General features: G+C 37.7%; 1 protein-coding gene across 10 annotated transcripts in view; it reads right to left on the bottom strand.

Annotated features, from left to right (window-relative positions):
* Nucleotides 1-17,549, bottom strand: part of gria3a (glutamate receptor, ionotropic, AMPA 3a) — a 51,207-nt gene that overhangs the window by 23,935 nt on the left and 9,723 nt on the right. For 2 of the 10 annotated variants that reach the window (XM_058777335.1, XM_058777336.1), the window contains exons 1-6: nt 14,369-15,256; nt 13,998-14,156; nt 6,765-7,004; nt 2,744-2,931; nt 497-550; nt 243-404 (exon numbers count right to left, since the gene is read on the bottom strand). In XM_058777335.1, coding sequence (XP_058633318.1) covers nt 243-404; nt 497-550; nt 2,744-2,931; nt 6,765-7,004; nt 13,998-14,156; nt 14,369-14,456 — 891 coding nt within the window. In that variant the 5' untranslated portion in view covers nt 14,457-15,256. Of the gene's footprint in view, nt 1-242; nt 405-496; nt 551-2,743; nt 2,932-6,764; nt 7,005-9,934; nt 9,978-10,035; nt 10,215-13,997; nt 14,157-14,368; nt 15,263-17,549 lie in introns of those variants that run through there. The other 8 variants (XM_058777338.1, XM_058777337.1, XR_009271532.1 and 5 more) reach the window with 7 other exon arrangements.

Here is a 17,549-nt window from a genome sequence, read left to right as displayed (position 1 = left end):
TCTATTTGATTTAACACTCAGTGAACAGTTGAAAGAGGTGCATTATGGGAGAATTTAAGCAATACTGAACAAAAAAAAGTGATGATTAATGAAACTTCTGCATGACTGCTATATTAAACTCATCAAAATACGTTGTCATAAATTACATGTAAACATATACAAATAAACTCCGCAAACATATTCATAAGTACACACATCACAAATGCACATAAATAAGCATAGAAATAAAGAGAGACAGAGACCTTCAGGGGAGTGTTTCTAGACTCAGGGAACTCTCTCTCATCAAGCCGCTCCCAGCGCTGAAGGAACTGCTGCACGATCGGGCTATCAGGATTTATGATCTGGAATCCGGTGATATTTGCGCCGCCTGAAAACACCTTATCCAAACTCATGTTAGAGAATCCCTGCAGAGAGCGAAGGTCAGTGGTCAAAATGAAAGGTCACTCACAGAAGGTTAAGAAAGAGGAGATCTGGGCATGTGTGTGTATTTTCTCACAAGATTAGCCAGGATGTAATGATATCCTCGACTGTTCTTTCCTGAGAGCACGACCTGGAAATAGAATGAAAGAGTGTCACCCAGCATTAAGTCTGATTGTTATGCAGACGATGAGATCCAAATGAGCGAATCACAGATTAAACTGGCAAACAACAAATTAAAAGCAAAAGCCTGAAGAACTGCTGAGGGGTGATTCTGTAACTATATGGGCACTCTGTGGTCCCAGCGGTGAAAAAAGGTGGAAAGCTTGCTTGCGTTTTTCTTTTTATTAATAGTAAATAGCAGAAAAAATGTTCTGGGGAAAAATAATTGTTTCTTTTTTAGTGCTGTCAAACGATTAATCGCATCCAAAATAAAAGTTTTTTGTTTACATAATGTGTGTGTACCGTGTATTATTATACCGTGTACCGTTTATTATGTATATATAAATGCACACACATGCATGTATATATTTAAGAAAAATATGTTATATTTGTAAATTAAATATAATATATATATATATATATATATATATATATATATATATATATAAGTTATATAAACATACACGCAAATACATGTAAATATTTTCTAAATATATACTGTATGTGTGTGTATTATATATAATATATATATATATATACATACACACATACATTATATATATGTGTGTGTGTGTGTGTGTGTGTGTGTGTATATGTATGTATGTATGTATGTATGTATATATATATAAAAAATATACACTGTACATAAACAAAAACTTTTATTCTGGATGTGATTAATGGCGATTAATCATTTGACACCACTATTCTTTTTATTAATAGCATGGGGGGCTAAAAGCACTAAGGGGAAAAATGAAAACCACAGGCCATGAGTGACAAGGACTTTTATTGTCATTTTATGGAAAAATGTTTCTACCATGTCATGGAGTATTTTAATTCCAAAATCTAATTTAAGCAAAAACACTCTTATTTTAAATTAAAGAAAAATTCAAACATCTAATTGAACGATTAATAATTTTTTGGATTTCTTAATACAATTATAATTATAATATACAATTATTATAATTGGAATAATTTCAAAATAAAAATAGAAAATTTATAAAAATTCTAATGAATAAAAAAAAAAAGTTATTGACATGAAATGTCAAAAAGTGACAAAAACACAAAAAACAGTTAATTTAACTAATTTAAAAATGTTAAATTAACGTTTAAATGAACTTAAATTTGACCCATTTTAAAATATTAATAAACACCATAATAGCATCCCAATTATACTAAAATAACACTGTTCAGCACTAAAACAAACAATACTTCCCCCAAAAATGTCATTACTGCAACATTTTTAACAGTGGTGGTACTATCAATGTCCAATGACAGTTATAAATACCTAAAGAATACAACACCGCATTTCATCTATGGAAATGTGTTTAAATTGTGTTTTGATAAAAGAAATCAGGTCAGTAGTAGTGCCCATTTTTACATAAACAGAAATGAAAGAACTGTCTCCATTGTCCTGCTTGAACCTGTTGGGCACAGTGGAGCTGTTACAATACTGCATCTTCCCACACGTCACAGGACTGTGTTATTATTATTATTTATTGTTCTACAAAGGTGCAGCACTTGAATACATTGGCGATATTGAAAATTTGAACGCCGTGCCAGTAAAGCTCTGCTGACTCTTAGGCACACCATAAAGGTACGACTCAACCACACCCACACACACACAGCTATTGATTTACAAATAGCAGCAGACAGCCAGTCTGCTGGAAGCGCAGCGCTCTGATTAGCTTTCTCTGAGTGCTGATTGATCTACTCGTGAATTTCATTATCTCTGTGACCTCCTAGTGACACAAACACACTCTTTCCTCTGCATGTATATGTGTGTGTGGGAAAAAGCTAGGAAAGCAGAGACACAGGGTAAAAAGCAGAAAGAGAAAGAATAAGTGAAAGAGACAAACAGAATCGGAGAATGTAACAGTACCTTTGAGAGCTGTATTTTTGGATGAGAGGAAAGGGAGTATTTTTAGTTTTCTCACTGTTCCCTTGTTACAGGACGCTGTGCCCTACTTACACAAACACACGCACGCTCTCGCACACACTATTTTTATCACCTTATTTGCTAACAATGGTTGAATTTTGGAAAGGTATTAATCAATACCACAAAACTCAGACAGAACCGTTCATGACAGATTCTGTGAACTGACTGACAGACAGAACGACAAATGAAATGAAGTTAAATGAAGTCTGAATGTGTGTTTTTATATACCTGCTCTAGAATACTGTTAATGCGTTCAACCTCACAGTCGATAAGGAAACGCTTCTCCTGCCGACGATCCATTTCTTCAATAATGCGCCGGTATTCCAGCGGATCCACTATGTTCCCCACCGAACGTGCTGTCACCTGCCAATTATTCATCACTGCAGATTCCATGATGGCCTGTAGGATGGAAAACCCTGAAACAGAGAATAATACATGGTGTAAAATACACCGCTATGAAGGGCCTGTGTAGATGTAGTACCAGGGCAGAATTAGGGCCAGAATGATGGAGCAAGTACTGCTTCATTTCTCTCTCTGGTTTGAGAACACAGAGGAACTGCTGATGCAGTGCAAATCTGAAGGGATGAAAGGAGGGAAGGCAGAGAAAGAAGCATGGCGAATGTAATTACTGCAACTCTGCACTAATGATGCTAATGCAATGGCAGAACACACATTTTTATATATATTTTATATATTTACATTTGTGCATATGTGTGCAAGTGCGTATTAGGCCTTCATTCATATATTTGAGATAAGCTCCACTATAGATCAGATCCATTGCAGATGATATCTTTACTCAACTAATCAGGTCATGTGCAATACATCAGACCCACTGCAGCACATACAGACCCCTGCATAGGCACCCCACCCCAGCAAGTGAGGGTGTGTTTGCTCTGATATAAATTAGGTTTCCCTCCAAATTCAAATTACTTTATAAAAAAAAAAAAAGAAAAGAAAAAAAGAAAGAGTAACACTTTATTTTAGGGTCTCTTAACTAGTTGCTTATTAGCATGCATATTACTAGAATATTAGCCAATTATTAATGCCTTATTTTACATGACCTTATTCTACATCCCTAATCCTAATCCAATACCTAAACTTAACAACTACCGCACTAACTATTAATAAGCAGCAAATTAGGAATTTATTGAGGGAAAGGTCGTAGTTAATAGTGAATAAGTGTTCCCTATTCTAAAGTGTGACCAAAAAAAGAAAAAAAAAATCAAAATTATTTTTGATTAAAATAAAAAATCATTACTTTTATGGGAAGTGGTGCAAAACAGAAAACAAATATTTTATTTGGTCTTTTTAAATGATACCAACATTTAAAATATATATAAAATATAAATAAACAAATTATAATTTTATTTAGATTTCTTTTAGGTTTTTTTATTCATTGATTTATTTTACAAATGTAGGTGTTCCCATCCACTATTTTTATGCAATATACCCAAATAAAAATGCCCTCACCACCCTAAACCTAGTTTAACAATTATTTAAAATTATTTAATATATTACAAAATTCAATAGCTGATTATGAATATACATGAAATTTCTGTACATTTGTTTTTCTGTGGTTCATCCAAACTGAGGGACAGCTTCGAAACTTTTTTTTTTTATTATTAATAGACAACAGAGACCGAGACGAAAAAAAAAAAAAAAAGCTGTCACTGGTGTGGTACCCTTTCAAAAGGTACACCTTTTTACCCTACTTTGCCCCAAGATATGAATATTAGCACCTTAAAGATACAAATTGTGTACATTTTAGTTCATTTTGAAAGAGTACTGCCCCAGTAACAGCTTTTGTATCTTTTTCCTTAGAGTGTACCACAGGTGTACTTTAAAAAAAAAAACCAATGTGTACATTTTTTCTGAGAGAGTACCACAGGTGTACTTAACCCAGAATTCCTATTACAGGATTCAAAGCACATACAAAGTATCAGAAATGTTCACTAACACCCTTTATAACCTCCAGCTCAAGGCCACAAAGGACACAAATCAGCCCTGTTCCATTCTGTCTCGTTTTTAGCCCTGTGATCACATTCATTATAGGACAACATGCACACACACACACGCACATTCAATCACTATTTTAATTAGCATACGTCCTGGAGTGCCAGGCCGCCAGGCTGTTTAGCTGTGACCAATTAATCAAGACTGACAGCTCGCAGAGAGGTGAGAATCCAAATGACACACATACACTCAAACACTTCAACTCTTAAAGTCATACATGTTAGTGTCAGTGGGAGGCCATGTGTCAGACCTGCAAAGGTTTATTAAAGATGGGTTAATTAAACATGAGTTTCTCATTAGCAATTTAAGAGGGTCTTGTTAAACATTGCATGTATGAAATCTTTTACAGCACCTTCGTTAAATATCTCTTAACCTCTCTCACAGTTGCATTTTTTCAAATTATGTACTTGGCCTTTTACATTTTTTATTGAGAGTCTCTGCCAAACATTGTGGCACTCATCTCAACAGCACAAATCAATGTCTTAGAGCGTTTATGTTAACCAGCAAGCCAAGGCACATGCAGATTTTTTTTAATCGTCACTGTTTAGCGTATTTAACAGATGCATGAGCCCTGTGGTGATGTAAAACCATTTAAAGTTTGGCACCACCAGCCCAACTCCCTGCTGACAGTAGTGGGTGTTTTCAAGGGTGGCAACAGATTGAGACTGTCTGCACTGTATCACGATTTGAGAATGATCCAAAGAGCATCTAGTGCTTTAAAAGGAAGAAAATCTGACCATTTGTACCAAAGAATTCACGTGATCAAATCTGAACCCCAGTATTTCAATGTGGTCTCTGACTTTTGGCACCCACTGTATTAAGAAGTGGAGGTCCAAACGAGGTTTCATTGACTTTTATCTGTAAGCACACTGGTCTGCTCTTCAGTATGATGCGTTTAATCCATTAAGGAAGATCCCTGGAGAAAACATAATGTCTCTCATTATCTTAAACTGTCCCTGTAAGCACTCTCTTTAGAGTAAACAAGCCAGGAAAAATGTGTGATTGTTGGCTGTACGCCCATCAGGTGATCTGGAACACAAACACAAAGAAAAACTGTCCTCCATTATACCAGTGGTTGATGCCACTATGCCCGATATAAACAGCAACGTCTACTGCTTTAGCAGAATTTGCAAACCAAAATCTGATTTTTAATATTTCTGTGAACAAAAGCTGACATTAGACCTACACTCATATAACAGCTATAAAAACTCAATGTGCCTTCTAAAAATCTAAACAATTAAGACACTAAGATACATATTTATGTACTGGCATGCTTCTGTGTGACCATGAGCCATAGACATTTATTTGATAGCACAGATCATGTGTTCACATTTGTCACACTCTAAATCATATTTAACAGAGCGTCGAGTGCAGCACACAAATACTATTTACTGAAAGAACCCGTTACGCAGATTATGAGTGATCTGGAAAGGAAGCGAATGGAAAAGGATAAAGAAAGCATCCATGATTTTGACCATAATCTATTTGTTTTGGTGAACTTTCTCACAACACACCCCACAATGACTGCATATTAGGCGAGTAGGTAGAGAGCCTTTTGTGCCTGTATGAGCATCTACACTATGAAAGAATCAAGTTAAATGCATTTTTGACTACCTCTGGAAGTGGCTGAAAGCTGACAAACTCAAAACGATTAAGACTCCTTTACACTTGTATTTAGCGTCATCCACTTATGATCGGATTAACAAAAATGCATATTAATAGCAGGTGTAAACATGGCCAGGGACATTTAGTCCGCTTAAACCCCAACCCATGCCAGCATCCACTTTTTTATTTTTATTTATTTTTGCTGTTTTTACCTTTTTATTAGGATAGGACAGTATATAAGACAGGAAACAAAGTGGGAGAAAGAGGAAGGATGGGATTGGGAAAGGTCCTTGAGCCGGGACTCGAACTCAACAACCTATGCACAGAACCAAGTCCCCACCCTGCAGTTTTTCTTTTTCAATGAGCGGTTAAATCCAGAATCAAAATACTGAAGAAAAGATCTGTTGCTACTTCCATTGCAGTGCTACTTCAAAGGGATAGTTCACCCAAAAATGAAAGTTGTCATCATTTATTCACCCTCACGTTGTTCCAAACTTATATACTTTCTTTCTTCTGCAGAACACAAAAGAACATATTTTGAAGAACGTAGGTCACCAAACGCTTTTCTCAAACTATCCCTTTAAGTGTTCAAACACTTCCAGTATACGTGTTTGTGTGTGTGTTTACTCACCTCTATCAGTATCATACAGGTAGACAAATTTCTCCCATTTGTAATGGCCTAGCAAACTGAGAAGCGCCCCCCGGAGGCTCGGCCTCATCTGCAGGACAAACTGCACATCTGTGTCCGTGGGAAAAGATGGAGTGATGAAGGAGGTGTGCAGAGCGCCGCAGAACGACGTTAATGTGTTCATTGACCTCCTGTCGTAGAATCCAAATATTGCATATACACCCCTGGAGAACTGAGAGCAGACTGCCAGACCAAGAGAGAGATGGAAGCAGAGTCAGTGTATAGTTTAGAATAAACAATCATTAAGGCACACAAACAATCATAAGCATTACGTATTATGATGATCTCTACTGAGCGTGTGTACTTGTGTGTGTATCTGAGCCTTTAAAAACGATCTGAAGAGACAATAGCCTTTTCGCAGAAATGGAAAGGTTATGACAGAAGGTTTAAGATCACAGGCTGCATGTATTGAAATACGATGTGAATTTGTCAAAAATCCAAATCAAATGTCTTGTTATTTATTTATTTTAAATACCCTAAATGCAGTTGTCACCTAAATTATTTAAAGATAAACTGCAAGTGTTTCTAAATCTGGCAACCATGTAGCTAAGCTGACAGTAGACGGATTGAGTTCACTGACGTCTCTACAGCAATATAGGAAAGAATGCTGAGAAAACTCAGTGCTAAGCATTAATTCAGCTTTAGTGCGGTCTTATTAACTGAATATTTACAACCTTATGTTATCCAGAGGGAGGACATTTGTACTGTTTGTCTGAAGCAAATGATTTTTGCCTTAAACAAACACCTGCTTCTTGAAAAGTAAGAGAGCGAGGGAGAGAATAGGAGAGACTAACAGACTATGGCACGAATAGAGGTTAGTCAATTCCAGGAAAAGGAACAAAAGGGACAAATGTTCCTAAATGTGTCCAGAAGACATACAAACAAATAAGCAAGAAAAAAGAAATAGGTGGCATGTGGACATGAGGGAGAAAAGGAGGAAAATACAAGCAAATGTCACATTACTCAGAGAGCCCAGAGGTTAAAAATCATCACACACAGATGAACACGCATTCACGGCCTACGCTAAAAAAAGCATACATGCTCAAACACTCATACAGCAAAGCAAACACATTCATACACAATTGAGAGCTTTAGTACAACAGAGAAAACAACACAGAACACCTCTGCAAACAACGTAAGAGACTACATACAAACAAACACTCACATTGATCCTACACATAAAGCCATATCAACCATAGACAAAATATTCAAATTAGTGGTAGATCAAAATGGTATTTTTATATGCAGATTTTTTATGCATTAAAATCATGGCGATTACCAATGCTCTCCTCTGCACCATCAAGTGCTTCACACTCCAGTCCAGTAGGTGGCGGTAGCCCTATATGATCCACCAGAAAGCAATGCTGCCCACCAATTGTGTTTTGAGTTACACATTTTTGTGGCCAAAAACCTCAGAAAACTCACTTCTGGTTCCATCATCCTTAAGTCAATGGGTTTTTGGTTAGATGTCCGCAATAAGGTCTGTTAACAAGCTCAAAATATTCTACGACAGTAATACAATACATGATTTTTAAAAGCTTTTAATTGTCTAATTAAGTGGCTAAATGTGACTACAGATATCAGGACACCGAACAGGATAACTCTTCTACTTACTAGTTAGCTTTCACAGCTTTGTTGTTTCTAACCGCACTCTTACAAACTCAAACTTTCAGGTTATTGTTAATTTTTAAATGAAGACTAAAAGAGTTGTCGGAAGCTTAGTGATGGTGACACTGAAGTCACGAGACTGCATTTTACTTCTGGCAGTTGCATTTTGGCTTCAAAATTTCAAAAGTTGTGTTCATTTGTGAAGATAATCATGATGCGAAAACGTGTACTAATCAAACATGTTGGCTACAGTGCTTATTTTCTGCAATAATCCAATTGGCAATGGATTATTCAAAATTCGGTCGTGGGAACCAGGGTGATGGTAACTGCTGGGTTGGCTTTTAAAACTGCATCATCACTTTGGTGGTTTTTCACCAAAACCACTCCAAGCACATGGACAATGATCAGTGATATACAAACATTCATTAGCTGACACTTTTGGGTGTTTTGGTAACTGTTCAACTGAGTCAAGATGTGATATTGTGATATTCACCAACTGGATATTCATGAAATCTGTCTAAAGAAGAACAAAAATCATACCAATAATATCTACACACACTTGGAGCATTGCATTTGTGTGGGTATCTGTTTTAGTGTGTGAGTTTGTGTTTTAGGTGGTCCCATCCTGTTCTCTTTCTATATTGATCGCACCTCAGTGGAAAGCAGCTCTCACCATGAGAGAACAAATGATCACTGCAGTTCAGAGAGACACACTCAGCTCTTACTCACTCTCTCATTCAGTCCTTAAAGCTGAAGTGTGTATTTTTTGGTATAATGCTTTCTACTATCTCAGCTTAATATAGTCATCTATAAGCAAGACATTTTTGTAGGTTGATTTTCCTGAAAAGTGTAAACACTGTGACACTGTGGTGCAATCAAAATATTGTTCAACTTGTTTGAGAAGCACAACACAGCAACACTGGCTTGACTAAAAATGTGTCTTTAGGGCGGGACTATCTGTTTGTCGGACCAATTACAGACAGGGGAAGTGTCAATTTAAATATGTAATCAACAGTTAAGACAATAAGGACTGCCAGATGGCCCGGGGCCAGCATGAAAGATGCTTAGGACAGCTGAAGGATTTGTCACTGGCCCGATCGGGCCACTGCTGCATCCTCACGAAAGTTCATCATTTGTACGCGTTTTTGTGCCTTGACAATTTAAGCATTCAATCGATTTTAAAGCTTTCAAGATTTGCAAGACGACGTGCAAAATAACTAAATTCAGTATCCACGCAAACCCTGAATGGAGATGTCTTTTGCAACTTCTTGCGCTTTAATGGACAAATACACCTAGCCAGTTTGAACATCCAAGCTATTTTAAAGCATTCAAGTGCAAAAAGATGTGAATAACTCCATTCAGTGTATTCTGTGCGCAAAGCACGCACACATAGAGCCGCGTCTCAAGCAATGCGAGAGACCCTTATTTTCTTTCTGTCTTCTTGCGCTTGAATGGACAAATACATACAAAACATACATACAAGAGAGAGAAAGAAAATCACTCACTTTTGTAGCTTTAACAATGATGATTAATCTATATTTCATTTACACTGTGAAAATATGCAAAGTTATTTTACATTTCTGTACTTGAACACCTACAAACCTACCTAAAGCATTGTTTAATTTTTATCTTTGTTCCGTTTATTCATGTGCTATTGCTTGTATTTAGTTCATTTGTTCTTATTTACTGACTTTTCACTTGTCTTTAGTAATGTTTGAACTTTATATTTGTTAATCAAGTAGTCTTTGCTGTGGTATTGAAATAGGCTCTGTGCACAAGCGTAGCGACGAACTTCCGCTATCGCCAGAAGTCGGGATATCAGTTTCCGGTTTTCATTCGCGTCGCCCAAAATGTCAGTATTTACTAGTTGTCTCCGAGATCTGACAAGCAGAATCAGCGATGTCCATCACATCGTTAATGCCTGCTCTCCTGCTCCAATACACAAACGAAACAAGGGATTCAAACGCAATATCGAGTTATATGCACAAATAGTTTAATGTAGGTGTTATTTCAGCATCTAGCAGCTAGCGACATGTTAATTTTAGAAGCTTTTCTTTCTCAATTTTAAACGCAGACTGTTCGTTTTTTTTTTTGGTGATAATTGTATTATCAATTGTATTAAACATCTCCCCCTCTCAGTTTCTAATAAAGATCAGGGCACAGGTGATGTCTGTTCATTGTGCTACAGGTCCATGATGAGGAATGCTGAGAAAACTCACAGTTCAAGTGAAGCTAGGATTGATAAACCCACAATTATAAGCTTGTTAACGTTACTTTAATAACCCGGCGTTTCTAATGTCCCGGGGATTTTGCCAAGGTAATTCATATTTAATATAACTCTTAAAATAGTATGTAATGAAAACAGTGGCTAAAATTGGCAGGTGAGTTTACCTTGCTGGTCCCCATTCGGGTTACTGCATGCATTCTTGTTCAGTTATTTCAGAATATATATTATAATATTGTGATGTTAAATTCACTTAGAGATAATATTAATAATTTTATTAACAGGCCACCTGAGTGTACTTAAAAGGGAGCCCAATTTCATGACTATGATTCTTAACAAACAAGGACAATTTTTAAAAGTACACTTTATAATGATGTCAAATTAAAGTTTCTGGAATAATTGTGAAATTACATATAAAGATAGATGTGGTTCAACAAAAATACACATTTTCATTTAATTGCAATTAACCTGCAGTTAAGTGTCCAAAAGCATCACATGTTGTTACAGTTAAGTATATTATTTTAAATATATTTCCATAATAAGTACTTTAAAAAAAAAAGTATGCTAAAGTGTTCTTAAATGGACCTGTAGAACAATGACCAGATCTTTATTAGAAACTGAGAGGGGGAGATGTTTAATACAATTGATAATACAATTATCACAAAAAAAATAAAAATAAATAATAATAATAATAATAAATAAAAACGAACAGTCTGCGTTTAAAATTGATAAAGAAAAGCTTCTAAAATTAACATGTCGCTAGCCGCTAGATGCTGAAATAACACGTACATTAAATTTTTTGTGCATATAACTTAACTCGATATATTGCGTTTGAATCCCTTGTTTCGTTTGTGTATTGGAGCAGGAGAGCAGGCATTAACGATGTGATGGACATCGCTGATTCTGCTTGGCAGATCTCGGAGACAGCTAGTAAATACTTACATTTTGGGCGACGCGAATGAAAACCGGAAACTGATATCCCGACTTCTGGCGATAGCGGAAGTTCGTCGCTACGCTTGTGCACAGAGCCTATTGAGAATTGTAAAATTTAAGTGTGAAAATTTTGGTGTCATATAAGTTTATTTATTAGAATACAAGATAACAGGGGTTAAAAATTTTGAATTTTTGAAAACTTTGATTAATCTACCGGTTGTTGATTCAATGGAGACAGACATTAATTTTATTAAAAGGACAAACTTATTACATAAATCCGGACCACATCACCAGAGAGAAGTCTGATGTTTCACTGGAAGATTAAGCTATGACATTTTAATAAAAAAAAAAAAAAACTGTAAAAATAAAATGGAAGGATTGTTTAATAAACCAATAACATGCATTTAGAAATTTCCATTTCATGCCAACCAAGTTATTTTTGCAATTCCAATTGGTGATGCTAGTGGTGTAGAAATTACACAGAGACAAGGTAATGATTACGTGTCTCCCTCTCGCTGTTTTTCTCTCCTTCATTTGTTCTTCTAACTGAGCCAGCAGGTTACATCTGCTTACTGCCTTTCTGCCCTTCTTTTCATCGGTCTTTCGAACGCTCCAGGGAGCAATAAAGAAAAAAACGATGAGAAGATGGAAAACCGTAGAGAGGGAGCGAGAGCAAAAGAGCGAGTGAAAAATAACCTGTTTACAGACCCCCTGACCCCTACAGTTTTCTCTCCACGATGCAGATTGCCTCAATTAAAACAGCAGGGTCACTGCGTACGTACGCTGTCAAAACCTTTTTCTCAGGAACTGTTTGATGCACAACTCACTCTCAAAGCGCTGTGAGCGACTGTTACTAAACCAGCTCACCTGACTAATACAAGCACTGCATGCAAATGTGTGTGTGCTCTGATTCAAAGACATCCCCAGAGAGAAAAATAAGTGTCTGTCTCTATTTATGAACAGTTCTCGCATAACTGTTAAAGCACTTTGTCCTTCCTGTCATGTTATTCCTGAAAATGTACTTTGAGCTTTGAGAGCATCTCCACTGAGTTTATTCATTAAACTTTAAAATCACCTTCAGAGGCTGAGAGGTTATGTGCACATCTCTCCACTCCCAAACTTTTTATTTATATTTTTTAAAAGCCCAGCTGTTTTTCTCTGATGGACTTACCAGACGCCTGAAGCAATGTGTGTGTATGTGTGTTAATGCAGAGAAGAAAGATCAATGACTGCAGCAATAACATCATGATAAGCCAGGAAACCAAAAGCTCACAAACACTGTCTCTCACACAGACACGCTCAGATGAGCAGCCAGGCCAGTCAGAGACACAAAATGGTAATGACAGCAGCTGTAAACAGGCATTTTATAATGATGGTAAAGCTCTCTCACTCTCGTGCACACACACACACACACAGTGCGGGGCACTAACCCTTGCACTGGTTTGGGCATGTGTGCAAATGTCAGCCTGCACTCATCACCATTTCTCTCTCAGTCTTTCTGCTATTCTCTCCATCTCTCCATTATCAAGACCTGAGGCTTGTGCCACAAAAGAATTTTTCACGTTTTCTTCTCTCCGTTTCTCTTTTTTGCCAACTTCTCACACCATCAGTCTTTATCTGCTCTCTTTTCTTCTTTTTTTTCTTGCTTTATTTCTCTTTTTTGTGACATTGCAACTAAATCACTGGTTCTTTCAAATTAAAACCTTGGCTTTTTGTCACCTTCAACCAAATTCTAGACGTTTACTACAAATAAACTTTACTGTACATGGTTGCATTTTATTTTAAGAATTCACCTTACAGAATCTTCCGACGAGACAAACAGTGCATGTGTCTGTTAATGTTGCCCATGACTAAAACAACACTAAATGCAATTAACTTTAAAACTTTCAATAAAAGGTAAACAAGAGGATTCGGAGTGACAACAGGACAGATCAGCAGCCTTATTTAATATGTTATGGGCAGAGAAATGACAGAAAACGAGACTCGTGATGTGAGTGAATACTGCACATGCTTGTAATGAGACCTACTTCCACGCAATATAATTTTCTTAACACCTACATTGTGAACATGATCAAGGTCCTGTGACTCATTGCTTGAATAGCTTTTGGTTTGCTTTAAAAATTAGAATCTGAGGGTTGTCTCCTGCCTCCTCACAATATGTCCCTACCAAGTTGAAAACCAAATCTACGCCCTTGGTGAGAATAAGGAGCTTTTATTCTATTCTTATATTATAGATAAACAGATAGATAGACAGATAGATATGGGTGAATTCAGCTTAACCGAAACAGTAATTTCAATGGCAAAAAAAGTGTCCCAATTTACCGAAATTATACATATTGCTATTATAACGCTCTATGGACGGTTAAAGGAGAACAGGTGCGGTGCGTGTGGAAAAAGGAGCAAAGACTCACACGCGTGCGTGACTGAAAAGCTATTGGATGACTCCAGATTGTCCACGTTATAATTCAGATGAAAGGGCTTCTCGGTGATGTTCTGATTAGTGTTGTATAGCTGGACGGCGAAGCGGAACGCGCTGTGCTCCTGGACCGTGGAGCGCATGAAGAGACCACCTGCATGCGAGATCAGATGAGTTAAGAGCATTTACATGACTTTAGACTTGTTCGACTGAGATAGTAGTAGTAGTAGCAGTAGTAACATTCACATAATTTACACTCTGTTTGGCGCAAACTTCTCGTATGGAGTGTCTGTGGGTGATGCTGCAGCAGGTAGATGAGGATCTCGATGTTTAATCTTTTGATCAACAAATAATCAACTCACTCACCGATATTGATCTGGTTTGGAAAGCCTGCCTGGGTTTGCAGCACCAGCCACGGCAGGAGCAGGACGCTGGCGTGCGCTCGCCGCCGCATTTTGTCGCCGACCTCTAGAAATCTTCAGCTCACGCGTAACATCCAGACCGACAACAAAATCCGCCAGATGCGCACAGACTCCCTCACGCGATGCCGGAGAGACACATTCGGGCTACAGGACGAGCAAACAAGCGAGAGAGGTTCTCAATTCAGGACAGCGCTGCGGATCGTCCAATCAGACCGCTGATCAAACTTGATGTGACGTGAAATTACAACAGCGCCACTGCGGACCCGCGTGCGCAGTCCGCATACAGCTCAGAAACAGCGGCAGGCGACCCCGGGAACAGTCCACTTCAAAGCCGTCGTTTAAAGCCCTTATATTCCGTGCAAATCAACACAAAAAATTCAAGTTTACACAACAGCCCACAGGTGCGGACCTTTACTATCCCACACCCGCGCGATAGTCACATAGTGTGAAGGCATCTGTGGAAAAGCGAGAGATTTTGATATACGAGGTCGGAATTTCTAACATAAGATTAATATTTGATGTCGAATAGAGGTGATCTCTGCAGGCTGTAAACTTGAGGTCTTTAGCAAACACACTGCACTGCGTGTGTAAACAATTCACATTTGTGTTTTCCCTCAAAATCCATCAGGAGACGCTTGCTGTTTGAAGAGTCTTCAATCCGTGTATTATTTTCGTGTAGCCTACGTGTTTATCTATTTTGTCCCGTGCCTATCACTATACAAGTGATTTTTTTCTTTTTCTTTTTCAATCCTCTGATCTGTTTGATCGCTGCTGTTGGCTGTGTGTGTGAAGTCTGTCTCTGGAGTGCTTCAGATAACACAAGCTGTCTTTTTGTGCTTCTAAGAACTGACTGACTCCTATAATGAAAACGTGTTCATCTATAAAAATGTTTTCATGCATTTAGTCTGTTTACGCCATTATAGGATCTTCTTGAAAGAGAAAAGCTCTCTGCAGGTGCCTGTAATTGTGATATGCTTCCACATTTTCAGCCTTGGCATCACCCAAAACTGAAAGCTCACAGCTCTGAGCTGGATACGGCTGACTAACAGCGACCCAGATTTCCTCAGCTCCTTATTTCCTATGTGTGTGTGTGTGTGTGTGTGTCTATACTGACCATACAAGCCATGCCTGTGTATGCTGTGCCAGATTTATCAGACAGACTCTCTTGTTGAATGCAGACACACATCACACTCTCACAAACATCTCACTCACTCACATTCAAAACACACACACACACACACATATAAGTGAACCATATGCCTGCTAATGCGAGTTGACCACACTGTCTTTTGGCTAAATTTTGACTTGCAGCTTGATGTGCAGATGGCTGGATAAGCCATGTGCACATAAAAACAAATTCCATTATGTTTGAATTCAACTCTCTCTATAAAAATAGTTTAAGTCAAACATAATGGCTCTAAACAGAACGAACTGCTCATCTTAATAATCTTTTTTATTATTATTATTAGTATCTCACAATGACTCATCTCGCACCTGTTGCTTACAGGTGTCACTGATGAAATGCATTTAACATTGAATCGGACGCGTTTGAATTCAGATTAGCATGCAACACACCCACAATGCATCCTTGCTACGGAAACGGTGGAGATGTCTACAGCTGGCTTTTCACAGATGGAACGCAGCTGATCTGATGTCTTTTGAGTCCTCTGTACTCCCACGACAGTGGAAAGCGCAAAAGTTATATTAGGGGAAAAAACATGAGATAAACAATGGGGTGCCCTCACAAGCCGTGTAAAATACTGCACATACAATCCAAACGTCTACGAGGCCTTAAACTAAAAACATGTTACTTAATAGAAAGTAATAAAATATTTAGCACTGCTGTATTATCACTACACCTAACTTGTAGCACAACAGGTACAATGTCACTGGGACTGTTCCAGGGTCCAAATACAATAAAATAATACAGTATACAGTAAATGTTCATTTTCAACCCTAAATGCTTCAAGCTAGAATGAATATATATATATATATATATATATATATATATATATATAATATATGAAGAGTTAATTTGCAAAATCAGATAAGTCAAAATCAAATCATTGTGTGATATATATAAAAATATAACATTTTATTTCAGCTTGCCAATATTTTTCATTTACATTTAGTCATTAAGCAGACACTTCTATCCAAAGCGACTAACAAATGAGGACTATAGAAGCAATCAAAACCAACAAAAGAGCAACAACATGCAAGTGCTATGACAAGTCGCGGTTAACTTTTTTTTTTTTTTAAGAAAACGAGTAGATAGAATATAGAAAAAAGAAACCTAGTGTTTTTGTCTTTTTCAAAGAAACAAGTAGATAGGCAACCATCTTGATTTAAATGTACACACGCAATTGTACTGCAGATAACATTCTGGTACAACTGCTACATATCTCTGACCATTTCTTCATTACATTTTGCTACCCGTGTGCCACCAACCCCCCTACCGGTTACTTTTAGACGAAACCTACGCTCCCTTTCTCCCTCCCATCTTTCCTCTGTAGTTTCCTCCTCTCTTCCCTCACCTACCCATTTCTCATCTCTGGATGTAAACGCAGCTACTGACACTTTATGCTCTACCTTAACCTCGTCTAGACGACATTTGTCCTCTCTCCTCTAGGTCAGCACGGGCTGCCCCTTCTAACCCCTGGTTATCTGATGTCCTTCGTGAACATCGGACTAAACTCAGAAAACTAGAAAAACTAGATCGATCAGTGATCAGTTCTCAACTCCACGCACACAGGACCCCCAACCAACCACATCCACTGCTAAAACTCCCATCTTCTCCTTCTGTCCCCTGACTGAGGCTGAAGTATCCAAACTTCTCCTCTCCAACCATCCTACAACATGTCCTCTTGACCCAATCCCCTCACACCTTCTGCAAGCAATCTCTCCCACACTCTTACCGGCACTCACACACATCATCAACACATCCCTCCTCACAGGCATCTTCCCCACTGCATTCAAGCAGGCTTGGGTAACCCCACTGCTCAAAAAACCTACATTAAACACTTCTCTTATAGAAAACTACAGACCTGTCTCTTTCCTTCCATTCATAGCGAAAATACTTGAACGAGTTGTCTTCAACCAGGTCTCATTGTTTCTTTCACAGAACA

Source organism: Onychostoma macrolepis, chromosome 05 (assembly GCF_012432095.1).
Source record: "Onychostoma macrolepis isolate SWU-2019 chromosome 05, ASM1243209v1, whole genome shotgun sequence".
NCBI classification, from domain to species: domain Eukaryota; kingdom Metazoa; phylum Chordata; class Actinopteri; order Cypriniformes; family Cyprinidae; genus Onychostoma; species Onychostoma macrolepis.
The sequence above is the reverse complement of the archived record's forward strand: the minus strand, read 5'-3'. Positions and strand labels throughout refer to the sequence as shown.